At 45.5% G+C, this 27,261-nt stretch overlaps 1 protein-coding gene across 7 annotated transcripts; it reads right to left on the reverse strand.

Moving 5' to 3' along the window:
* Positions 1 to 640: 640 nt before the first annotated feature.
* Positions 641 to 26,690, reverse strand: KBTBD11 (kelch repeat and BTB domain containing 11). Of its 7 annotated transcripts, none has more exons than XM_038177179.2 (2): positions 25,947 to 26,690; positions 641 to 8,658 (listed from the first exon to the last, which is right to left on the reverse strand). In XM_038177179.2, exon 2 carries the CDS (start codon positions 8,146 to 8,148, stop codon positions 6,361 to 6,363), a length of 1,788 nt encoding a protein of 595 aa, XP_038033107.1. In that variant the 5' UTR covers positions 8,149 to 8,658; positions 25,947 to 26,690; the 3' UTR covers positions 641 to 6,360. The 7 variants fall into 7 exon arrangements, with proteins under 7 accessions (XP_038033107.1, XP_071892481.1, XP_071892479.1 ...); XM_072036380.1 differs by lacking the exon at positions 25,947 to 26,690 and adding an exon at positions 22,882 to 23,088; XM_072036378.1 differs by lacking the exon at positions 25,947 to 26,690 and adding an exon at positions 22,769 to 22,886.
* Between the last annotated feature and the right edge of the window lie 571 nt (positions 26,691 to 27,261).

Genomic DNA, 27,261 nt, shown 5'->3' on the forward strand with positions numbered 1-27,261 from the left:
TAACCATAGCAAAATTTGGCTGTTATGAAGAAAATGGAAGAAAGCTGCAATAGGTGGAGCTGGCATGTAGGGGTGGCTAAGGAAATGATGGGAATGACACCAGGTCAAACTCCACCTAGACTCCCTATGAATCTTGGAGTTTTCAAACAGGTTGTATGACTTCATTTCAGCAAGCTATTTGATGAGAAAACACGTAGGAGGCAACATGCTGAATTCAAGTTGTGTTTGTTTCTGCTTTTACTTACACTGCTGTAAATCTGCTCTAGGAAAAACCCTGATGTGATACACAACACAGGAGAGCACACTGCGAAAACCTACATATAGTGTTCAAAAATAAATAATACAGTTTAACATCCTGGCAGGGAAAAAAAAAGAACAGAAAAGGAAATAGAAATTAACGGCACTGGAGCTTATGCAAACCTGAACTTAAGAAAGTGCTTTCACCCCAGAATATTTCACATTCACAATATTCAGGATATGGTGAAATGAAAATAATTTGTTTTGCATAGTGTTAGAAACATTTCCTGAAGTTCTTTCCTTTGTGATAACCCACATAATTTTGTTGGGTTTACGATAAGAACAAATACGATATTGTTTTCTGTTCGGATGGATGACAAAGAAACACCAGTTAACCCAGAAATCCCTAAGGGGGAGCATCAGCTTTTTGTATGTATTTATTTAATTACAGCACAAGTTGGAGTACATAAAAAGCTTTACAGTGACCTTACCTATATAGACTTCAAAAATGAACTGTTAATACATCAGTTACACATGTAATTCACCTGAATAGTGAGCAGTGTCTAAAGCATTTGCATTAGTTAATCCGTTTTAAGTGGCAGCATCAACATTGCTATTTTATAGTTTCACAAATTCATCAAAGGCTTAGCCACTAAGACTTAAAAGCAAAGCACAAGACTCCTGCAAAAAAAGTAGCTTATTAAACACTGTGGTTGTTTGAGATGTACTGCAGGTGAAAAATGATAAGACTAATAATAATGGAAAAGGTAAAAACCCAGGTTGTTTAACAAACAGTTGAAAAAGATTGCTCATGTAGTCATCACTGCCTCAAGTACCACTCTGGTTTCCTTCCCTGCTATTTATTTGTTTCTACTGAATGTATAGTAGGTGGTTCTGTCTCCCAAATCTTTTCTCCCTCTCTCCCTCTGCCCCACACTCCCATTTCCTCCCACTGAGTAATTTATGGAGCTCAGAGAGCCTCCAAAATGGCCTGCTGCTTCCTCGTACTGATGGGTTCATTCCAGCAGCTCTTAAAACAGCATTCATTAGGCCAAAACAAATGAAAAGTCTGCCATTATATATTCTGAGCGCACAATTTTACTGAATTTGGGTGTCAATCTCTGCTTTTAGGAGCTGTAATGTAAATTCAGCATAGTCCCATTAATCTACCAAATTACGGAACTATTTCAAACTTCCATTAAATTATCTCAGGGTAGGAGTTGAGCCAGAAATATACTTAAATAAAAACACACTTTGCTGCAGTGGTGCTTAGGATCATGCTGGTAACAGCTACACAGAGACGCTCTTGTTCAACCCAGGGTGAGTCTGAGGTGCCGAATAATGGCAGACACACACAGAAATAAATCATTAAATGCTTGTTACTACAACTGCTCAATGGTACTACCATTTCCCTTCTTGTGCTTTCTTAGGTTTCCCAAGAGTAATGCCACTGAAAAAATAAAATAAAATAGAAGCTCAGAGAAAGATAATTCTAAATCTTCTGGGTTCATTCAAGTAGAAAGCACTACATGTCAGTTGGACACAAAGCAAATCACCCCAGTACCACCGTTAAGCTTTGTGGTAATAAAGGGTAACCCATCTGTGGAGCAGTCAGTGGGATGGCTACCACAAAGCAAGAACAGCGACAGGCCACTCATGAATAGCAAAACTCGGGATACAGCACTGAGAGCCAACCAAACAGCACAGGAGAGTTCCAGCTTTCATATGAATAATTTATTCTTTTATCACTTTAAATTTTACCAGGTACTTATTTACAAAGATTTTATTTATTTTTTTTTTTTTTCTGGATAGAATTTACATCTGCTACTGCACAATTTCGTTCCTTAGTAGGGTATGATTAGCATCCTTCCCATGTTGCTTAACAGTGCCTGTTTTGATCAAATAGGGCCATTCTTTTGCCAATTATTCCTTTGACTTGCTTTCCAAGTGTAAACAGAATTTGTACAAATGGCTTTGCTGCAATTAACATTCTTTTTACAGAACCAGTTAATAGATGGAAATAGTACATTTCCATCTGTTATTAGCATTTGCTAAGGCGGCTTGTCTCTTTATTCAAGCAGGGATTTGGTTTTAGACGCGACGAAAGCCCTAGGAATTTCCACGTCAGGCAGCTCAATGCCTCTTTGCCACGGCATCACCCTGGAGAGGAACCCAAACTACCTGCTTGGTCTGCTGGTACGGTGCGTCCAGCCCCTCATCTCAGAATGGCAAATCAAAATACAGACAAAATACCCACAGCTCAGGCTGCAGGAGCCTGTGCATGCTTCTGAAGGATTTGTATGCGATTTGTCCCTGGAAAAGAGCTATAGGATGTGGTCCAATATTCTAGTATTGGAAGAATAATGTCATCCGGCTTTGAGATTATGCACACATGAAGTGGGAGGCCTGCATTCCCTCCAGGGAATTCAAGACTAAATCTTTTGGCAGATGACCTTGAAAACAGGAGTGCCCTAGGGAGGAAGAAGCACAAAAAAATATATATTTTCTACATGTCCTGGTAAAGGTAAAGGTAAAGAAGGGGTCTGTGAGATTAATGGAGAACAGCAGAGAGGAATACATCTCTCTACCTAGTCTCAGACCATTCAGTGAGGATGGAGGGTTGAATTCACCAACCTGGATAATTTCTGAGATTTTTAGCCTATTAATGCATAATACAAAATATGTAAATATTTGCAGATCTGAGATGAACTCCACGAGATCCTGCACTCCTCTAGAGATGTGGATGAAATCACTGCAGGCTAAGAAAGCAAATGCTGTCTCCGTGTTCCCATGCAAATGCAGTAGCCTTCAGGCAATTACGTAAAACAACTGGTTTAAAAGCGAAACATATGCAAACACAGTTTGAGGGTGGCCTGGCACTTCAGTTTGGACCATACAAGCAAACATATTACAACAGTAGCTCCTGGGTATCACATCACCTCATTTCCAAGGAGTTGAGGCAGCAGCTAGGTAGGTGCGCAGCTGCTCAGACACGAGCAGTGGTGGATGCATGGAGAGGGGCGTGCTCAGCACCTCTGCAAGCCAAAGGGATTGATTGCTCAGTTAAACTGGAGAGTTCTGGGATGATAATTTTGGTCTTCAGTGCCTGAAGTCTGCCTAAATTCTGGTTTTAGTACACATGTACTATTTTTTTTTGGCTGCGCTGAAGATGCAAGTGGCAGGAAAATAAAAGCAAACAAACTCACAGCAAACCTGCCTCAGGCTTACCAGAGAGGAAACAGAGGCCAGAAAGTAGGAAACATAGCCACAAACACAGTGCTGCTGTCAGTCACCAGGCTGTGAGCATGCACAGAGGGCGCAGAGGAAACAGCCTCGATGGACAGCTACTGATGGAGGCCAGGCTCTGCTCTCACGCTGCGTAAACAAGCAGAAGTGGGTAGGCACTTGATGCAACCTCTGCTAAAGATGTAACTAGCAAAAATACAAACCACGGCAGGTTTGTAGAATGCTTCGTACTGCAAAGATCATTCCCCAAAGTATTTCTTCATGGAATATAGCAAAAAATTTTGGAAGGACACATTTCATTCCTTCCCGAGAGTCTGTGGCGTATTTTTTCAGCTCAAATCATGGAGACCTCCCAAAAGTAATTTAGCAGCATTTTCATGCATTAACAGGAATGAAAATGCTTACTCAATGATTAGTTAATCAGAGTGAAAAAGCTGGCTTGCTTCCTCACTATGCTGTAGCATAAAAACTATACTACAAATTATTTTTAACTAGGAAATTTTATTGTACTCTTAGATAAAACTGACATTTCCTTGTGTGTTTCTGGTGACTCCACTAATTCAAAATCTGGGCTAGCGCTTATGCCTTTAAAAACCCATCTAAGTGTTTCACTACCCGGCTTGAAATACTTCCTACAGCTAACATAAAAAATGATGGTGAAGGCAAATACATCATTTTTCTTTCCTTTTCAAGCTACAATGCTGTAATTTCGTTGAGTCAATATTTCCAAGGATTCTTGTCTGAGAATTAAGTCCATCATTCAGTGAAAAAATAAAAAAAACAAAAACAGTTTCTTTGTGAATGATGAATATGCCATGCTGATGAATATGCCATCTGTGGCATTAAATTCCACTGCACCAACCTGTACTAAGGCCAGGAGAAACATCACATAGCAAGCCTGCAGCTCCCACCTGGGTGATGCCTAAATTAGCTCACTAGGGAATGGGCTCGCTTGGCTAAGACCTTTTAGGACCGAATCACTGTTTGCTAAAGGATGGCTAATTGGATCAGCTGTGTTAAAACCTCTGTGCAGGACAGCTGTGAAAAAAAAAAAGGAAAAAAGGAAGGGAAGCAGAGAGAAGGGAAGGGGAAGAAAGAATTATCTGTAAGCTTCACTATTGCCCTCTGTGAAGGTGTCTCTTAGGACAGAGCCTGCTGCCTTCCTTTGGAACTAGCAATAACATAGAAGAATGCTAATGTTCTGGTAATGGAAACATCTTAATAAAACATAAAAAGATCTGCTGCTCTTTGATGTAAGGTCCCTATGTCTCTCTAAAATATGCATCTCTACTAGAACTTTGAATATAAACAATTCCCTTCCATAGTCCATGCCAATTCCAGGCGGAATCACTAATAGGAAAAACATTGGTTTTGTTTTTCAGAAAAGGTTTCTCAGTGGTTTACTGTAAAGCTAAAACATTTGCTTTGTCTTCCTATCGATTTGCTTTATATATATAAAGTGTATAAAATAAATGCAAGTGCCCTTTTCAATATAGTTTGTCTGTGTAGACAGGTTACACTTTTCCAGTTCCAAGTAACGTGACAAAAACGGTACGCTCCGACTTTCCACAGGAACCCCTCTCGGGCTGTGTCTCGTTAGGATGCTGCTCCACAACCAGCATAATCCTATGACAGCATGTGCCATCAGCATGTTCTGCAGTCGACAAGGGCTTATCGATCACAGCAATCAATCAGAATAAATAAAGCAGTCTCTCAATCAAGACAGGGAAATAACACCATGCCAGTGCACAACAAAATCAACATGTGTAGGACATTCCTGTTTTCCGTGTCCCCCTTTGATGGTCTTGCACCCAGTTGGAAAAGCCTCTTGTCACAGGGTACTGAACACAGAGTGAAACATTTAAGCTGTCTACAGACGGTTTCAAAGCATTTACATTTGGTTTAGGTTAATTTTCCTCGACCTGCAGTTAATTAAAGAGCAGTTGAAGTACAAAATATTTCCCCCAGCTCTAGTGGTATACATGCTCATGTCAATCTGTTACAGTCTGAACAGCTTTAGTCCACTTTTGTTATAATTTAAAATCTCTGATAAAAAAGTAATAAAACAATGTATTTTTATATAGAAACCATTGCCTTTTTCAAATAAAGAACATATCAACATTTCATCTCTGCTATAACATGCCACATTTTAAAAAGGTAGCTTGCCCCTTTATTTTTTTTTATCTTTCTATGTTCACAATATGAACATGTGGCACACATTTGTGTTGCTTAAAACCTTTCAGTCTGGTATCTGTTATATATCTGTGGTTGAAATTCCTGGGACCACACAGTGCCATGTCTTCCGCAAACAATCTATTGCACCACCAAGGAAAGGCTGCGATTGAGACAATCTTTCTGTACTTCCCTAACACAGGAAACAGTTGGTTTAACACAAAAACGAATACAGCTAAGCTATGCTGCCAGCAGTGTTTGTCCCTTGGTATCATCCAGGGGAGGAAAGAAAACAAATGGCAGAAGGCTCCAGCCCCAATTACAACTATGTGCGCACACACAGCCAACACTAACATCTTATTATGACACTGTCGTCAGGAATTTTTAAGAATCCAGGTGTACAGAACTTTTCTGGCATCAGGAATTGGCACAAATGTAATCCAGAGATTATCCTTTATAGCAGCTTTTCCTTTTGTTTGCTCAGCTTTTCGCACAAAGCACAGCAAACGTGAAAGAGTTACATGTACAACCGAGTAACAACCAAGCGGCTCCAGACCAACACCTTGGGAGGGGAGAGGAGAAAAGGGGAGCCCCTTCTCTCTGCAGACATGCTGGAGGGGGTCCCTCTGTGGAAGGGAGTTTGTGGGTCCCCCAGAAGCTGCAATCTAGCTCCCTGCTTGGCAGCCCAGAGCCAGGCTGGCCGCCTCACAGTGGGAGAGAGCCCTCCTGGTCCCCTGCTTTCTCCAGCTTCTCCGGCAGGGTAAGCACGAAGGGTAGGAGGACGCCCTTGGCGTCAAAGGGAGCTTTGAGAAGCTCCCCGTCGAAGGTGCCCTTGAGCCCGCCATCCGCCTCCACCTCGCCATCCTGGGCTAAGCAGAAACGGAGGGTGCCGGTCCGGTTGACGCAGTAGATGGTGTTGCCCAAGGCGGCGCAGCGGAAGGGCTGGACGGGGCCACCACTAGGCCGCAGGCTGGCACACTGGCTCCAGCGCTTGGCCACCGTGTTGTAGCGGAAAACTTCCACGCCGCCACTGGTGCCCCCACCCGGGCCCTGCTCTCCACCGCGGCCGCTGCTGACGTCAAAGCGGTAGATGAAGTTCTTGAAGGCCACCATGTCAGCAGAGCGCCGGCGGCTGCTGTTGTAAGGGCACTCCTGCCACTCGTCGCGCTTGGGGTCGTACTTGAGCAGGCGGTAGAAGAGGGACCCCCCCGAAACGTAGATCTCCCCGTTGCAGGTGGTGGCCTCGTGAGCCACAGCAAAGGCACCCTTGGGCAGAGGCGCCACGGGGCTCCAGCGGTCAGCCCGCGGGTCGTACTTCTCCACGGTGAAGAGGCACTCGCCCCCCACAGCATAGAGGTAGCCGTCCAGAGCCAGCAGCTTGAGCTGCGAGCGGGGCTGCGCCAGCGGGCGCACCTGGCTCCAGGTGTCGGTGAGGGGGTTGTAGCAGAAGACCTTGTCGGAGAGGCGGGCCCGGGGCTCGCTGCCCGCCGGCCCCGCCGCAATGCCCCCCGCCAGGAAGAGGTAGTTGTGGAGGACGCACATGGCGCAGCCCTTGGCGTTGGCCTCCTCGGGCAGGCGCGTCAGCACCCTCCACTCGCGGCTGGCCTCGTGGTAGCAGTGGATGAGGGAGCCGCTGTCCTCCAGCGACACCACGGAGGAGGGGCTCTGCGGGCGGCTGCTCTCGCGACTCTGGGGCCGGCTGCCGCCGCCTGGCCGCTCGAAGGCGTCGCTGACCTCGGCCACCAAGAGGCAGCGCCGGCCAGCCTCCAGCCGCCGCTGCAGAATGAGGTCCCTCTCGGCACCGCTGAGGCGGCCATAGACACCCGGCTCCCGCAGCACCTCCAGGTAGTGGTCGCTCATGAAGCGGTAGGCGGCCTCCCGCAGCTCCGCCAGCCGCTGCTTCTTGGCCAGGCACAGCAGCTGGTAGCAGTTGTCGAGGCGGAGCTGGGCGCGCATGGCCTCGGCGGCACAGTGCAGGGCGCAGGGCATCTGGAGGACGCGGGCGCCGCTCACCACCTCGGCCAGGTTGTCGTGGCGCACCTCGCCCATGCGGGCGGTGTAGACATAGTCGATGAGGAGCCGCAGTGCCCCATAGCTCACCCCCTTCACCCGCAGGATGTCCCGCGAGGCGCGGGCGCGGAAATAATCGCTCTTGGCTGCCAGCACCGACTTGTGAGCCCGGATGCGCTGCCCTGACACCTCGATCACCAGGTCGGGCTCCTCCACCGGCCGCCCTATGGGCTGCGTGCCCGACGGTGTCCCCTGTGTGTTGTTGGCCTCCTCCTCCTCCGACTCGGAGGCTGCGCTGTTGATCTCCCACTGGCTCTCCACCACGCGGCCACCGGTGGAGGCTGGCGACGGGGCCCCACACTCGGTGGTGGCAGCGCTGAAGCACAGGGAGGAGCTGAAGCCGCAAGGGGAGGCCAAGGTGAGCGGTGGGGTGCCGGGCCCGGCCCCGCTCTCCTCCTCCTCCACTGCGCCGCTGCCCTCCATGGAGCCGCCCTCCACCACGGCCAGGCTAGCTGCTCTGGCCCTGCGTGGCGCTGCAGGGGACGGCTCTCGGCCACACCGCTATGCCCATCACCTGCGGGGAACAGTGCAGAGCACTGAGCCTCCGCGGCCCAGCCTGCACCACCTTCGTTCTCCCCTGTCAGATGCTGTCGGTGAGAGCCTAAACCTCTTCCCGGTGTTGGTATCGCACCTCGACAGCCTGAAAAGCTGTTCTGGTTTTCCTGTTATTATATGAAAAATTTTATGAAGTTTTTATGCGCAGCATCCTTTTGTGACAACCAGTCCCCCACTGCACTGGGCAATGAGAAAGAAATGTCCTTTGAAGTCAGAGAGTTAGGAGTACTATCATAGCTTGTTCACCATGTGCAGCTATTTCAGGGGAAGAGAGTGGTTGCAGTCTGTTCTAGAAGGAGATTCCCCATGAGCCAAAGTCTCCTTGGCATGAACATCACAGAGGTTTCTTCATCTCACTGCTCCTTATATGCACTCCCACTGTTGAAAAAGAAAGTGTAAAAAATCAGTCAGCTTTAAAACATATTCTCAGTTCACTCCGAAGTTCAGGAATGCTAAAGTCATGTTTCCATTAACGGTACATCAATAGTATCCTGAAGTTACCAAAATTACACTAATAGAACTCTAATCATTTACAAAACTTACCAAAGGATTTTTTTTTGTTATGACAAAAGCAATCTGACATGGATGTAACAGCATATGTAGCTCGAATGACAATGTAAATCAAACTTCACAGGAACTGATTCAAGGTTTAAGATTTCCACTAATATAAAGCAGAAGAGAGCAAAAATCACAGTAGATAATTCGAACATGAAGGTTTTGTTTTTTTTTTCTGGGAAAATGTCAGGCTACAGGACACAGCTGTAAGTAGGTTAGTCCCTGTCAGCACAATCACTACTGAGCTTTATCTTCATTTCACAAATGTAGTTTTCAGAACAAAATGCTTTTTGACTTACTTCTTTATAAATTTCCTAGGTGTGGTTTAAGTTTTTATGAATCACATATAAAAAATGGTCCAAATGTACTTATCTTCACATAATGAGGACCTGCTGGTCTGATTCTATTTTTAAGGTCAGTAATTTCCATTACAATCCCTGCTGGCATATTTTTGGAGTACTGAAGGAACACTTCATCCTGTGTAAGATATAGCTTGTGATTTCCTTTCAGTAGAGGTGAGATATTTATCTTATTAAATTTGTGTTAGAAGAGTCTAACTCTTGGAGCTTTTTTCTTGAAAATATAATTGGTAGATGGAATTGTCCATAAATCCCTGAGATGGACATAAAATTTAGAAACCCAAACTTGTACAAGCAAACTTCACTTAAATGAAGTCAGACTTCTCTCATCAGACTTCTCTTAGAGGGTTCTGTTCTGTGCACTTGCCCTGCAAAGGACTTTCTATTATATTTGAGTACATTCAGTTAGATGACAAATCAATTCTGAGGTCTGATTTCTGGACATTTGAGCCTTTGAGACCATAACAAGACCTCAGCACTGTTTGAAAACTCCTTACTAAAGATTGGATTTCACTAACATTTTATTTCTCTTTTAGCTATTTTAAAATTTGGCACTTAGGAACTTTGTAAGTAGTTTTATGAACTTTGGATATAGCCTCAGCAGCAAGTTTCCAAGGTCCAGCCCCTAACTCTATATGTTAGGCTTTACTGGCTTATTTTCTGCAGCTTTATTTGGATGAGTAGAAATGCAGTGTCCTCTGCATGCGCTTGGTGAGTGAGACAAATTGCTTCATTAATAACTTAAAACTGGGCAGCATCTCTCTCGAAGTGATTTTATTTTTCAGTGAGTCTCCACAGTATCGAATTCACTACCTAACCACTTATTTCAGTTTATTATACTGTAGATATTAAGATTAATCTATTTTCTGACCCAGGCCTTCAGCTTTGGTGGAGAGCAGCTACTCTAAGTGACACTTGCGAAATGACAAAGGTCAAATGGAGATGGTTTGAAAATCACCTAGAATATCAAGCTCTGATGTACTCTTATATTTAGAAAATTGCTACCAGTATAACATCAATGTCACATAAGTAAGTACGTGAAACATTTTGTGTCTGCTCTGCTCCTCTGGGGGCTGAGCACCCTGATATTCTGCCTGTACTTTCCTACAGTTCAGGACAGCCTGACCTCCTCAATCGTTAACATTTAAGGGTTGTTAATACGCTTTCTCCCACTGCTGTCAACGTTATGATCTTTTGTAGATCCAGACAGCTCATTTCTTCAGCCACTTCTCCCAAAATTTCCTTGGGCTTTACATTCCCCCTCTACAAGAAGGAATGAGTGGCTTTAGGCAGCTTCAAGCTCTCACTCTACTCCTTGATTTTGCAAATGAAACAATAAAGGAGGACTGAAAGAAAATGCTCCCCAAAGCAAAGCATGAATAAAAGTGAGAAGTCAAAAATAGTTATCTGTAACACCAGTATTATCTATGTATAATGAAATGTATTTCCTGCGTCATGTCTCCGAGGAAAATCACCAATAATATTATTTGAAGTTTTTAAGAATGGCATCCAGGGAAAGCGAGCTTTTAAACTTTCTCAAGTAATGAAAAGAAAAAGGATGAGGTCCTCCTCAAGCACAGTAATCAACCCTTATCCCATACACAGATATCTGCTGGGCCAAGAATTCTGACCTGCCACTGAAACCACCCACCAGGGTCCTATCAAACACCTGAGTTGCCATCCACTTGAGCAGTCACAGTGAGGAGGGAGGGCTGATAGTACGGCTTGCTAATGGCAGCAGCAGAATTCTGAAGAAAAAACAAACACCTTCTGTTATATTTACAGCTAAGTACCACGAATATGCTGAAATTCATGCTGAGCATAAAGAGGATTGGAATCAAAGTATCACATGCAATTTAGTCAACAAAGAACTCCACAGGGAAGCCAAAGAGCTGGGAAAGCTAAGGGAGGGCTTGGAGGACTTTGTAAATTACAGACCAATGGCTGCTCTTCTAGTATCAGCACCTTTGTCTAGCTGCAGGGATTACACAAAGATAAAGCTGAGAAAAACAACGTGCAGAAGCTGTGGAACCTTTCCATTACTGAGCAACGCAACCAGTCCTCAGCGAAGAGGTCGTGGATTTATTGTAAAACAGGAAGAAGCTGGAAGGGACAGATGGAAATACAATACTGAAATCCTTCTTATTTTTCTCCCTATCTACAGCGATCAGAATTGTGTTGCTGACACAGAGCGTTCAATAATTACAGAACCACAGAAGACACTTGGTAACTTGGCTGATTTGAAAAGATCAGAGCTTGTAGTTAGAATGATATAGTTTGGCTTAAAACAAACCTGCCTTTAGTACTTTTCTTCAACACTCATAAACAATAAAAGTGCTGGAATATGAAGCAAGAGTGCATAGCATCCACAGACTGATGTCACCTTTTATACCAGGGACTTTTAAGCCAGAAGCTAAATCGCATGAGCCGGAGCTGTTTTCATTATCATGGGTTTGGTCTGGGGATGATGTCATGTTAATGGCCAGAGGTACTGCCAACAAACACGAACTGCATTTACGGGCTTGGCAGTGACACGCTCGCAATGTCCTGGATGTGTGCCCCCAGCCTCAGATGCTGTGAGACACTGCCCTAGGAAGAGAACAGATAAGGCAAAGCTTTTTCTGAGAGGAACTGTAAGGAAGACCTGCAGGTAGAGTTTCCTGGCACGGCATTCATTTGGCAGTTCTTCTGATAAAAACCAATTAAATGCTTGTTTTGCATTGTTCCCTCCCTATTTATTTCTTTTTATGAGTGCAGTGCCAATAACCTCTGACCTAAACCTTGTCCTCTAGCAAGACCCACTGTCTCTGGGGAATATGCACACGTGGGAGGAATTGGGTTAGTGCCCTCCAGTTCACAAGTGGAAGCTGCTCTGACTCAGTCTTGGGGTAAATTAAAGCCGTGCTTTCCCCATCGTAAGCAGCTCTAATTTACATTAGCAGGCAATCCTTCCCGCGAGAGCATAGAACTGACAGAGTGCCACGCTGCTCCACCTTAGTCCAGGAAATGCTTTTGTAAAAACTTGTTCTGCCAAATTTCGCTCCAGCGGAGAATTCCCTCAGGAGAGAGGAGTCATCTGATGGAGACGATTAAGGAGTCCAAAGAGGCAAGATCATCAAAAGAGAGAAACATCCCTTGTATTTATTAAACAAACAAACAAAAAAAGGTAAAGGCTGTTAAAAGTAGAGCTGGCCAGTACTATCATGCAGACTGAAGATACCCATCTCAGTCTGGGAGAAGGCAAAATCTTCTGGAGGTCTGAGTCAAGTGTGAAGAGGCTTGCTTACATACAAAAACGGTCTGTTGCACTCCTGTTCAGTGAGCAGCTCTGCGAAATTCAGGATAAAAATGCTCTCTTCCTTACCGGAGAAGACATCTGGAAAAGAGAGGTGCCAATTCTCTGAAAGCAGCTGCTTGCAGCACCTGAAATCCTGCATCGTGTTACAGATTTAAACTCTAGATCTTGACTAACCTCCTACTTGTAAAGAAAAAAAAAAAGATTGTCTTTTCAAAGGTCCACCCCAAGAAAATTGTAATTTTTTTTTCTTTTCCTTCGTTAAAATTAGCAGTGCTCAAAACTGAGGTTACAACGCACTGCCAGCGCCTACCTGGATGTATGCTTTGTATTGCACCCACACTGGAGCTGCCTGCGCAGCTTCCTTGTGACCTCGTAAGGTGCTGTGATTTTCTCACACCATGCAGTGGAGGTATGAGTGCTTTTATCTCTGAACTGCAACATTTTCATACCACCAGGATGAAAAACAACCATTTAAGAAGCGCAGCTTATGATTACAGACCACACAAGAAACATGTGGGCAGCAGTTCCTCGTCAGGAGCTCGGAGGAATAAAACGATGTGAGCGTATCGGGCAGGGTCGGGGGGAGAGGAAATCGGTCATAATAAAAACATTATCAAAATCTTGATGGAACAGATATTCTGGCTAGCAAATCAAAACTAAAAATAAACAGAAGTTTTGAAGAGTCATCACAACCAGAGAAAAAGCTTCCTATCAGTGATATCTGCAGAGAATAACACTCGCTTGAAAGGGAAATATCTGTTTGAGTTCCTTCCAGGCTGGACTCTTCAGAAGTAATTCGGAAGGCGCAGTGTCTCTCAGGAGTTCTCACACGGAGAAGGAAACAACACTCCCACAAAAGCAACAGTTAGCAAAGGTTAAGTGCAAGCCACCTCTAACATCTCCTGGAAGAAAGAAAGCCTAACAAAAACAGAAGGGTTAAAAATGAGGCTTTGAATGACTGCAATACCCGTGGGGAAAACTCCAGGGCTGGTGTCTGCCACTAGCGCGCTACAGATCAGGAGGTAACGGCATGGCAACACCACACTGACTGCAACAAAACTTCTTTTGTGGAGAATTGCTGCTCGTTCCAGCTATGGCCCAGGAATTACTGTTCAGAAACGAGGTGAGAGCATGTGGCCATGACTGGGTTTAGCTGTGAAGAACACCCAGCGTGGTGCTACAGCTAAAAGGATGAAGGCAGTCCTTGAACTGGGAGGTAAGGAGCAACAGTTGGGTAAAGGTTATCTCCTCATCTACAGCATCGGTAGGTTTATGGGGTGTGTGAACATGCATGGCACGTGCACGCATGCATGGATGGATGGACACCTGCATGTTGTACGTTTTGGAAGCAGCAATGAAAAATCTGGGACAATAAAGAGTACCAAATGACTTAAGAACTATCGAAAAACATTTCAGGGAGAGACTGAAGCTCTGCAGCCAGACAGGGGCTTGCTCTGGCTCCCCACAGCTTATGCCAGACTCGAGCCAACCCCCAAGCAAAAAGGTGATAGGAGCTTTGGCACCAGCTGGCAGCCACACTTCGGAGTCTTTGGAGAAGGTGGCTTGTGCTAGCAGCTTGGAGAACTGGTAGTGCAAGCCTGAGAAATGCCATGCAGACACTTCTCCGGGGCTTGGTATGTTTATTTTGTGACTTGATGACTGTGAACAAGTGTAGACACATGAACGGTCTGCAGGCTGATGGCTTGTGGAGAAGGGCCTGAACAAGCCAGGGTGTGGAAGCTTAAACGAAGCAAAATGTTTCCACCACTGGGAAAAATAAATAAAAACACAACAAGAGACTACCACAGCATATTGTGAATGCTGAAAGTTTGTGTGGATCAATGGGGAGAGGGAAGAACAAGCTCATGGAAGGGAAAGCTGCTGAAGGTGACTGAATACACACTAAACACTGTAACTGTATCTATCCAGTTTAGGAGGATACTGAGCTGGAAAATGGTCAGAGTATTAATATTCACAGATAAATTAGTATCCCAGAAGAAAAACCACATTTTTACCCTGCTGCACACTTCTTTTAGTACTGGACTGTGGTCCGTGAGGGAGATGGGATGATGGATGTTCGATCCGACCCTTATTCTGATGAGATTCATCTCTGACACAGATGAGGAAGGCAAGACCTAGCTTCTTTATCTCTAGGTGATCTCCAATCAGGAGACTCGCTGGAAGGCTCTTTGGGAGGATGAAGTTTGACAGGATCAAACCAGCTGATCTCGCAATCCTTTCCAACTTAAATTCTGGACGTTGCCACACACCAGGAGTGCTGACATCAAGCAAGGCATCAGCTTGTGATGATTAAAGGCCCACCCAGGGTGTTGGTGTGGTTCACTGCCCTAACGTTGACGGCTTCTCATCATTGAACAGTGTTGTGAACAAATAAATATTCAAAGTCACTTTGGTAATGATGATATAATAAAGGAGGGGGAGAACATCCATCAAAAAGCCAAGTCAGGTAAAGATTGAAGATTTCTACAAATACATTTTGTAAAATAAAAGAAGATTTGGGTTTTGGTGGGCATTACAGCAGAACATTTGATCTCAAAGAACCTGCCACATTTTTGCAACACACCTGCTATGTGGTGCTCTTTAATACAGAAAATAGGTCCATATATATGGGCAAAATGAAATTCCTTGCTTAAGATAAAACTGGATTTTGTTTTTAAGTTCATTACAGACTGGACTTACAGATTACAGAGCTGAAAGCACCAGAAATCTGTCAAAGTCTGTCACCATTGTGCTTGAGGAAGAAAGAACTTGAGAAGTAACAGTACACTTCAAAGGAAAGCCAACAAAATCCCATTTGTCTGAGACTTATGCCTAGGAAAAGAAAGTAAAAGGAAAACTTTTAGAGAAGGGAATAATAAAACTACTTCTTTTTCCAGACTGAACAGGCTCATTGATTTCTTGGCAAATTATCTAAGTGATGCTTTGAAAAGCAGACAGCCTTCAGACATGCAGCGAAAGGCATCCTTCTCATTTCTGGAGAACACACATTGTTTCTTTGCTATTTTTACCCAGGTACTTTTTCCAACTGAAGGCTTACAATCACTCAAGCCACAGCCAAAAATTACAGGCCATCTAGTTAAGATTTACCAAATAGTTTCAGATTTCTCTAGACATTATCTCTATACAGACCTTGGACCAGATTCAAAGATGGAGAGACGTCTTTGTCTCCGCAAAGGGTAACTTTGAGGGCAGTTACAGATGGCAGGAGGCAATGCAGCAGAGATATACCTAGGACAGCCAGATCAGATAGCAAAGAGAGCCCAGCACAACAGCACAGAGCCCAGACTCCCTAATCTGAAAGGAAGCAAGGAAATAGCCTGCAGAGGCTCCCGTCTGCCACCGCAGTGCTGCTGGACCTATAACTGTGAATTTTTAGGTGACTCATGGGAGTCTGACATTTTTCATTTATTGTTTCGCGGAAACCAGGCCAAGGTAGAGGGAGACGGTGCAGGCCTGGGGCCATATTTCCACACAGCACAGCATCTGTGGGTGGGATGCACCTCCCAGTTCTCCCACAGAGGCAGAGGCGAATGGATTTAGTGTGTCTGTGCTGCACTGCATGCTGATCTGTCTGCAGCCAGCTCCCATGCTGGAATCTGGGGCACATGGACACGTTTGCATGCTGTGTGTAGGCACAGCTGCATGCCCGTTGAGTGGGGTCCTCAAGAACCAGCATACGAGAGCTACCGAGGGCTAGCCAGCAGAGAAATAACAGAGATTATGGCGATGAAATGCTTGACACGGATGACCAGGAAGTGTTAATTCTTGCTTTAGGTGCCTTAGCCCAGAATCGTCTCCAAAATAAACCTTTACTGTTTTAAAAGATACCAATACTGACACTTGCTGCTACTTCCCCTTTCTCTACAGTGAGTAGAGCACCAACCTAGCCCCAGAGGAGTCTTGCTGCTGTTCCTTCCTTTCTCTAACAAGCTTAAACCCCCCAAATGCCAACTGGGGGGCTGCCCAAACCATCAGGCTATGGACTATGAGAAGAGGGTTACTCTTCTTCAGTCTAAAGCTGCAGTACTGTCCACAGAAACAACCAAAATGTTACTGAGGGAGAGAAAAAAGAGCGTGGGGATCTGTTCCCTGATGAATGGGAACTTTCCCTATTTCTTCCCATTGCATCCTGCGGGGCAGGGCTCAGTTAGGCTGCCCGGGGTACAGCCCTTCCCGGCTCCTGCTAGGCTTCAGGCTTTGCTGTTCTGGAAGCAGAAACAGATGCTAGAGGTACTTCTGCGGCACGACTCTCCTGTCAGAAATACCTGCAAGCTGTCAGCACCGACTCCACCAGGCACTGGGGATGTTTTTAGCAGCAGTGATGTAACTGAGGGCTTAGCAAAGTATGAGGCGACCCCACGTCGTCGTCAGAGCTGAACAAGGGAAGAATAAAAAGTCTGTGAAATGCATGCTGCTAACGTTACTAGCAGGGAACAGTTGCAGGCCACTCTGACACAGAAATAAAATAGGTTCCTAGTAAAATACTTTTATTTCCACAGCCTGACACTTTCTGCATTTGATGCATAACATTCTTTTTAATGTGAACTCCAAAAGCTGAGGCTGGGTGTTGAGGTAAAAGCTTTCTGGGTACACTGGTTTCTCCGACTATACTCAACTTTGACATTTACAATTTACTGTGAGCAACTCAGTATTTCTCATGATAAATATATTTTCTTCATTTAGTACAGTAAATAACTAACATTTAAGACACCTGAATTTAAAGGTTTGAAACGACTGCCTGGTTATCTAATTTTATTCCTGCAAGCACAGGCCAAAGAATTTTACTCCTGTACCCAGCCAATAACTTCTGGTTGAATTAGGTCAAAGCATTCTTCTGTTCAAATCATCCGTCTCACAGCTATACAGCTTCTGTTTCAGCTAATGACCTTGCTGGAAAATCAGGTGTCAGATGGATCACTGTGGATAAATACACATGCTATGCTTTATTTTAGACTGTGCTTTTTCATCTTCTGTACTTTTATACCTGCTGACTTGCTAGCTCTCTGTTTTTCCCAAATGATCTATGCTCTTTCTGAAGAGACACGCAGACTGGCAGCAACGTGATGAAGGACAATGATGATCACAGCTATCTCAGGATTGTCCCGTTTGCTTTTTGAGTTCCTTACACAGAGGAAAAGTAAAGGCTGTAGTATGCCTGAGTAACCTGTGATTCAAACGTGTCTCTTCCGTGCACTACAGGATGAAGGCTCATTGATGAATGTGGTTAGGCTTGCATCAGATGCAGCAGCCATGGTGCTACTCTTGCATTTGTAAAGCAGCAATTTGGGCAGAGCTGAAGACATGAAGGATGTGTAGTAAGAACCAAGACCATTGGATGAGGATGTGAGGAGAGGTATTTGGTTTTATGGCTAGGATCTGGGAGGTGTGAGAAGAAGCACAGACTCTGGGGTCCTGATTTCTGGTTCTTGGCCATTTTGAGGTTTTGATCACTGGCTCCTATGTCTAAAGTTTTGCTGTCTCTGACTAGGCAGAGATTTTAGATATGTATCAATGACATCTTCTCAAAGCAGATATTAAGGATTCAGCGACTGTACTCTGAAAAGCTGCCTGATACTGGGCGTGTAATAAAAATACTTATTTCCCTCCCTGTAAGGCTGTAACAATGTTGTCTTGGCATTGGGCTAACATATCAACAGTCTAATAGATATTTGCACCTCTGCTGCCCATCCTAAAGGCCTTCTGGTTCTCTGCCACAGCAGTAGGAGAGCAGAGGAACCACCTACCTTATCCTGAGCAAGGAGAAGAAGCACCAGTGAATGTCACCATTTGAACATACACGAGCAGTCTTTGCCTTTCTCTTCCTGTACCACAGGGTAAAACATCTTGCGACACAGGGAAGCAACTGACTCCAAAATTGACAAAACAAAACACTCAAGTGACATTTACTTTACTGCTTCGGCATTTGCTGTGGAAACCAAAAGCCTTCAGCACTCTATTATCACTTGTTATTAAACAAGAAACATGTTGTCTCAGTACTGCCCACTTTATCTCTGCTTCACGGTGGTTTTTGGTAAGGGCAGGGTCTCACTTCACTCTAAATCCCATCCCTGCTACAGACACATTAACTTCACAAGCATCAGGATTTCCCACACTGTACGTACTAATGTGTACAGTAGCTTTTTTTTTTTTTTTTGAACTGAGGCCTCTGAAGGAGCTACAGTGAAGGAGATGAAAGAAAACTACAGGATAAGAGGAAAGCTCTCCCATGACGAGATTTGTCTTTGATTGACTGAATCAGAACATTTATTGTTAGCATGCCATTCCCATAGCAAAGGGCTGGGTTTAGGTTCTTAGCATCTAACACTTTAAAAAACGAGTGGCAGAAATCATAGCTTATCTCCAGTGCTCAGGCTCTGTTCTTCCAGTCCGCTTACAAGAGAGGGAGAGAGAAAAGCAGAACCGTTTCCAAGGGAAAAAATAAAAATAAAAACCAAAAAACATTGCAGATCTGTTAACACATTGATAGGCTGAAATGATTCAAGAGTCCGGAGCCTTTCAGCAGTTAGGGATCCACAGGCAAAGCTTACTCTGCTCCTTAAATACTCCTGGGGGAATCAGCGTCCAGAGGAACAGCAAACAGCTCTTGCTAATCTGTGAGGTGTATATGCAAAAGAATTTCAATGCTATTAATTAATGCAAATCGTGTTGTGACAGACAACATAACAGCATGGAAGCTGCTTGTCCAACTTCTGTGGAGCTGTATGGAAAGGTTGTGGTTTCTGGCCCGTTCCCAAGTGAATTAAGCAAGGCTGTCAACTGGGCTGTTTTAGCCAGAGGCACAGCAATGGCAGCTCGTGAAACACTGCACCTGAAAAGCATTTACGTGACACATCTTTCTTCTCCTTCTGACGCACGCTGCAAGATCTGTGGAACTACTGGAGGTTTTTTCAGCTTGTTTTGCATAAAATAAACTGACTAAACTGATCGTGAATTCCTGCTGCCCTCACTGATGAGGTATAAGAAACTGGAAAGTACCAAATGTGCTTCGTAGAACAAAGCATCCAGCCAACACTTTTTCTATTACCACACAGTTGTATTAACTTATACCATGCTGACCCAATCTTGTTATTCTTCCAAACCCAAAACTGCCTGTTTGCATCCAAGGAGGACAGAGAATAGGCTACAGGATTGCCAACACTGCTTAATAAGAAAAAAAAAAACAGCACAGCAGCATTTATGGTCCCAGTCCTGCAGGGATTTAAATGCAGATTTAAATGTTAGTTGCAGGACTAGCCCCACTCATAATACTAACGTGAAAATGTACGTGTAAACTGTTTGCCTAAGTAATTGCAGGAGGAAGGCAAAATCTCTACCCATTTACTGTATTGTCACGTGCTCACTGGTGCTGGCACAAGGCAGAGGGCAGGAATATATGGTCCAGGCTAGGGAAGGAGCAAGGTCTCTTCTCGTTCAATGAACGCTCAGTCATGGATCAGGTTAAGCTGGTTGCCAAATCCTGAACTGCTGTAAAGTAATTCTTTGTCAATAACAGGCAGTAAATCACATCTGTTCTCTACCAAAACGACACCGAGACCAAGAACAAAACAGAAAGAACAGATGATGATAATCCATTAAAAAGTAAAACAGCAGACTCAACTACTGTTCCCAGAACACTAATGAGATCAAACACAATGAAAACGTGCTCATTTTTAAAATAGGTATTTCCAAGGACCTAAACTAGTAGAAAATGACTTCTCAGCTTCTGCTGATGGGAAAGAAATGGCCTTCTAACTGCAATGCTGCAGAATCTCAGCAAGCATCAACAGCAAAATCCCTGCAAAATCCATACAGGATCTTACAAGATCAAAAACAAGACAACCCCCCAAAAAGTCTAATTCTACTCCGAAAGAAACAGCACAATTTCCTTTCATGTTTTATTATACCCATCTTTAGCAGCCAGCTGCCCCTAATATCCTCTTGCAACAGGATACTACAGGATGCTGAAACCCCCAGTAAGTAGGATCTGGATCCAGTCATCTAACCACATCCCTGTCTCTCAAGTAACCTAGGCCAGCCCTAAATACTATAATCCTGCTTTACTACAGTAAAGCCACTTAATGGCTTTCATTGAACGTGCCTGCCAAACAATGGTGATCTAATATTTATTGATGTTTCCAGCCATCATTTTGCCTACCTATTTGGACTATTTGTTACACGGAAAAGCGATGAGAGCAAAGAGTTTATAGATGAAAGGAAGCTGTTAAAGATTTCAGACTTCCTAAATTGAAAAGTTGACTCCTAAAAGTGCCACTTCTGCCAGGAGTGAGACCCTGCGGAGCAGGAGGAGCTGGAGCAGACCGGGGACTGGTCCTTGGCACCTTGACAGGTCCTGATCAGACAGCACCATTAGTATGGGGTGGCTGGCAGATCCCACTGTCATGCATCAGATGTCCTAATTAAAGAGGGAATGGATGGTGGGTGATGGGCCCCGGGAAGAGAAGCACACAGAACAGGCAGCAGAGGTGATGAGCTGGAGCAATATTTTTCAGAAAAATGTTGTTTTGCCTACACTAGTGACAGATTAATTAGTATTTTCTATAAACATTTCATCTAATTCCTTCTTGGGAGGCAGACGGTTAAATCTGTGAAAGATGGAGGAGCTCTTTAGCTTTTCAGCTTGTGTAAAAGGATTGTTCTAGTTTATTGCTTTCCTAATTTTTATTGTCCTACATTTCCCAGCTTTTTTGTTCTAGTTTCTATTGTTCCCTTTAATTGCTGTGGAAAAAAAAAAAAAAAAAAGAAAAAAAAAAGCTTTACAGAATATTATTTCTAGAGGGCTTTTCTCCTCGATGAGTGAAAAACCATCAGCTGTAGGATTTAATACCCGTCATGTGCTGTGCTGTGGGTAAGTTTGGGCTCGGGGGGAGGCCTCTTTTCGCAGGACCAGGCAGAAAAAGCTCCTGATTTCAGGGGAACAAAACGCTGTAGGACTTTTCCTGGGGCAACGCCACCTCCCACAGTGCCAAGCCCTGTGGTGTGTGCACACCTGGGGCTCGCCCCATCCGTGTGCTCTCCGTAAGCCCGGGGAAAGTGGCATACAAATATATATATATTGGGGAAAAAACGTGCTGCTGCTGCCACACAGCAGTGCCGGGAGGCTGGCTCACGGGGATTTGCAATGGGTCGGCGGGAGTTAGGAGGAAGAAAAGACCGTGTATAGAAAGCAAAGGCGTAGGTGTGCTGTGGGGCAGGAGGCTCGGGAGGTGCCCGGGGGCTGCCGATGGGACCCGACGGGGCGCCGGGACGCCGCCGTGCCGCAGCCTGGCGGCTCTGCCCTCCGCCGCCTCAACACCCCCGGGGGGCTGCTCCCCGGCCCCTTCCCCAGCGCCTCTCCGGGGCTCCGAGCCCTCCTCCTCCTCCTCGTCCTCCTCCTCCCGTCTCCCCGCCGGCCCCGGGCTTACCTTGCGGCAGCGCGGAGACGCGCGTTGAGCAGCGCGGCGCTCCCGGCAGGGCTCCCGCAGGGCTGCCCGCCCGCCTCCCGCCCCGCCCCGCAGCCCACAGCCCGCAGCCGGCCCGGCCCCACCTCGGGCCCGGCGTGGTGCTGGCGGTGGTGGTGTGGTGCTGGCGGTGGTGGCGGCTCCGAGGCGAGCCGGAGCCTGCGCCGGCGGGGAAGGGGGAGGAAGGGGGTGGGGAGCGGCGGGGCGCTGCAAATGGCTGAACGCGGGAGCCCGCTCCGCGCTCGGCCCCTTTGTTCGCCTGGCACGCCGCCTGGGGGCCTGGCACGCCGCGGGGAGAAGCGGGGTCCCCCCCCCCAAAACACACACACACACACAGCCCCCTTCTCCGCCCCCGGCACAGACCTGTTGCTGAGCCGGGCGGGCAGGAGAGGGAGCGCTGAGGGGAGGCTCCCCCCTGGGAGGCGCCGGGGCCTCGCCTCAGCGCGGTCTGAGGTAACCGGGGGGGCTCCCTGTGGCCGCAGCCCCCCCGGCTGGTCCCTCGGTCCCTCCATGGAGAGGTGTCCCCACAGCAGGCAGCTCCTTGGCTGTATTGTTACGCAGAATCACAGAACCATTCAGGTTGGCAAAGACCTCCCAGATCATCTGGTCCAACCATCCCCTTACTACCAATGTCACCCACTAAACCATGTCCCTAAGCATCACGTCCAGCCTTTACTTTATGGGTCTGCTCCTGGTGAAGGCAGCTCTCCATCCCTCATACCCCCCTGCAAGCTCCAGCCAGGCTTCCACCAAGACCTCCCAAACACCAATACCATATTTTCCAAACCTTTACAAACCATGACCGGTGCACAGATATTCCACATATCCATCACAATGTATAGTTTTCCTGCAACACTTCCTTAAAACATTCTTCTGTAGCTTTTCTCTTTTTCCCCCTCTTTCCACTCACTCCGGTGTCCTGTCAGGCTGGTTCTTCAGCACCAGCCCATCTCCTGGCCCTCAGGGACACTCCAAGCAGACGGGCAAAGCCTCTCCCTTCTCCTCACTCACAGCGAACCTGACTCATTTCATCTGGTGGTGGTGTGACCACTGCAGCTGTACGTTCTTCCAGCTTCACAGTGACAGTGGTTAAGCATGGCTGGGTGTCATCTCAGCCATTTCGTCCTATTGCCCTACTTCTGAAGCCTTCTGGTTTGCTCAAAGTCTTACCGCATTATGTGTTGAATTAGTCCCTAATACACTACAGCACTTGCCTGCATTGCTGGATAAGTGTAACCACTTGAAATCATTGGCTCCACTCATGTTACACGCTTACTTAAGTGGAGTGCTTAGCTGGAATGCTAGTTTTCAAGCTGAGGTCATGTCTCATCTCTGCTGAGAGAGGCCAGCATGCTTTCTGGGGCCACAACAACACAGTGTTGTAGGGGTGACTGCAACACGTGTCTTCAGCAAAATTGTGAATTTCCTGCTATTCCCTCATTTGGATCAATTACGTTACTGGTTTCTGTTCATGGTCCTGTTCCTGGCTAGCTAGAAGAAGTTTCCATGTGATACAAGGAGATCCATTAAAGCCTGCCAGAAATAACTCACCTCTCCTGCATCGGGAACTAATCTTCCTGCTATTTTGTGTTACTTTACATACTGTATATTTCAAGATGACACTGAAACTAGACAACTAATACAGGTCTGGGAAATTACTTTCAGAATCCCTGATGTTCTGCTCCTATGTGGACTATTATCTGTCCCTGAGATGCCTGACTTCTGTTTACATTAATGAGAGCTATGTGACTGTGCCAACAGTATCATATCCGAGATCACTCTGACTCACGCTTTCTGTCTATGTGGTGATTTTAAGCACTGCTGAATATGTTTAGCTCCTCTTTAGGTTTTACTGTCACATCACACTCCAGGCTGGGTTTACACAGACGTGTCTGAGCTATGGTTTCGAGAGACAATTGAGAATCAGTGTATAGGAAGTAGTGTATTCATGTGTATTTATTGGTCATACTTGCCCTTGTCTGCAATTCCCAAACTTCCTGAACATCAGTCTAATGACCACCCTCTGGTTCTGGCTCTCTCATTTCCTCACAACTTGAATTCACTGAGGCTCCATTTATAATTAACGTACAGCAATAAACATGTCTGCGAGGCAGTATTTCTCACCTAGCTAAGACATTGTATCTTAGGATGAGGTGAATCATCCTTTGGTGTTGCCTGTTTCTCTCCATTAGCTGTAAAGTCATACTGGTGTAGTAGTAGACGGTTAATTTTAAACACCTGGATTACAAGGTGAATCATTGTCCCAGGGTAGAGAAGGCTCTGTCCTAAAGGCAACCAGGTATCGCACAGCTCTTCTGGTACATCATTTGGTGCCTGTCATGCATTTCTGGAGCCCAGCCAACACAGCAAATATTCAGGGGTGCTGACAGCTTGTTACTGCTGCTGCTGGCCAGCAGGACTTGAGGAGAAACCTATGTTGTGCAAGGGCCAATTAGCCTGGAGCAACACCTGGAGAGTGGTGAAGACACAGAGGTGAGAGAAGGCAGAAAGGGAAGAGCTGGGTGTTAGCAATGCGCTGCCCCAGAAGATGTAACTGGGCAGCAAGCAACTAGCTAAGGTTTCTGGTAGCATCCAGATCTGGACAGATGTACATGTGCACAGAGCCAGTCAGAGCTCTGCTCTTCCTGAGGTACCTTCCTCAGCACATTTCTCATTTCCCCACTGTCTGCAATAGCAGCTGCACTGCTGTGATTCCCAACTCCATTGTGCAGTACTGGGCTACCCTGTTAGATGGGCAAAAGCACTCTTCTTTGGTAAAATTAGCAAGCAGTTCACATACAAAAATTATCATTTCATTTTCAGGGGCTTTGATTTCTAGCCAATGAAGCTCCTGACATTCTCATTTAAGGAGGTTAGGAATCATTTAACAAAATCATTATTTCACCTGGGTAAAATACTGAGTGCATATCCTATGGAACAAGAGGCTTTAAACCTTCCTACATATAGGGCTCAGAGTGTAGCCCATGCAGGCTAGCTTTTTCCAAGAGCCTCTTGAACAAATAAACGTAGCAACACCCAAATTGTGGAACTGGCATGGGTAAAACCCAGCAGCATTGCACCTGCACATACAGGAGCAAGTGTCCGACAGGTAGTGGCAGTAGTTGGGATCAGCGGTCCCTGCAGTATCCAGAGATCCAGTTCATAGCCAGAAGCCAAAATGTAAGCAAGCCAAACAAACAGAAAAGAAAACACAACTCCTTTTGCTCATCCTGTGTTTGACAGCTGAAGACTCCTCTGTGAAATGCTTCTTGGTACTATAACACAGAGGCCTCAAGCGTTGGTTTGGTTGCTGTTGCTGGCACAGGGCAACAGCTCGTTATATTTCTGCTGAGCAGCCAAAGATGACTAAAATAAATCTTGTATATCTGGAATACAAAAAGTATACATGCTGCAGGCATGTTGCACAGGCTATATTGTATCCAGAGAACAGTAGGTTTGATGACTCAAACTGATCTACCTTTGTGTATTGTTATTATTAAATGTATGTAATACACCCAAATAGGAGAATGTAAAGAAAAAGGACAAGAAAAAGGGCAAGATACCCCTACTGGAAGGGTAATCAGCCTGTGGGAAACAGAGTGGTAATAGCCATAAGGAAAAATAGATCATAAAGGTTTCTTTAGGTTTTGTTTTTAAAGAGCAAAAAGCAGAGACAGATCAATATTGTTTTTAATTTAAGGAAAAAAAAAAAAAAAGAAGAAGAAGAAGAAAAAAAAGGCAGAACAAAGCAGACTGGCTTACTGAGAGTTTTGTCACCTGAAACAATGCTCTGAACAGGTAGAACAGCTTTTAATTATATTATTTAATAAGGCTGAAAACATTTGATAGGGTTAAAAGATGGGGAACATTCAGCACTTAAATAGATGAGCAGTTGGGAAAACAAGCACATAATCTCCCAGTTCACTAAAAAGATAATAAAAAACATAGGATTTGAAAAAGAGAATTAAAGCCTACCCTTGCTCTTTACAGTAGGAGGAGATTATCCAGGCAGTGTTTCTTCTCAGCCACAACCAGCCCAGGACTGTCACGCCACCTCTCTCCAATGTAGCTCCATGGCTGGCGCTATGGCGTGTGAGCAAAACACCTCACAATCAGCACGTTTCTCCCCAAATCCTGGTACACTCATGAAATGTCTTCAGGTAGAGGTGGAGGCTGCAATCAGCTGCTTGCCTGGACGGCTGTGTTCATGCAGGGAAGGGGCTGGCACGAGGACTCCACCTGATGAAACCTCGGGATGCATGCGAGGGACAATTGAGGCGCTCTCGTCTCCAGCAGCACAGAAGCAGCTGACATTAACTGATGGTGTCACTTGTGTCTGATCTGGATTAGGAGCAGCATGGGCTGCTTGTAGCAGTGTTGTAGAAAGGTTGTTGCACGTACAGATCGTGGCTGAACTAGGATCTTTCCCGTTGAAGTACGCAGTCTGTGCTCCCCAGCTCTCCACGAAAGAAATCCCTTTCAAAAGAGCACCTTCAAAAAGCATTCAGAGCAGCCAATTACTTACAAAGATTTCATCTCTTCCAAGGTGTGCCATCTTCCTCTTAAGTGTTCTGGCTCATCCTCCAGGTCGGGACACACTTTAATGATCACTGTGATTATCCCTGGCATATAACAATACGCACAACAGCAGAATGTGCAGTTCTGCAGTCAAGGCCTGTTTTGCTGGAGGAAAAAAAATCCCTTTGAACACCTTGGAAGGTCGTGCTGTGAATGACTAACCGCCTTTTATGGAGCAGTTTATGGAGCTTGGCCAAAGCACTTGAAGTGCTTTGGTCATATGTCCACATTGTTGCATTTAAATGGACTTGCACAGTAAATCTTCCTTTGCCTGGGAGAATTTCAGATCCTTTCAGAATTGTTTCAGTGTTGCTATTTTAATTTTCTTTTGCCTTAGGGGCTATGAGTGTTTCTGGCAGTTTGGTTACTGCGCATGCCTCTCAGGAAAAGGCTATGATCAAGTAAGCACAAGTGTGGGGAAGCAGCAAATCAGCTAATTCTGAAGATCTTGATCCAGATTTCTCAAATCAAATGGCAGAGAGATCTAGCAGAGCACATGCTGCATTTGCAAGAAAAATAGGATGTAGATTCCTCATAAAGATCCTCAGTCTGAATGGCAATGGAAGTAAGCTGAATTCTGAGCTCTGGCACCATGCACGCAGCGTATGATCCACCACGAGTCTCCATGTACCAACCACTGCTATCTGCATGGTAGGCGTGAAGTCCACGCTGATATCTACGCTCCCATCATAAAGGCATAAAATAAACATTT

The sequence above is a fragment of the Anas platyrhynchos genome, chromosome 3, assembly GCF_047663525.1.
Source record: "Anas platyrhynchos isolate ZD024472 breed Pekin duck chromosome 3, IASCAAS_PekinDuck_T2T, whole genome shotgun sequence".
Lineage (NCBI taxonomy): Eukaryota > Metazoa > Chordata > Aves > Anseriformes > Anatidae > Anas > Anas platyrhynchos.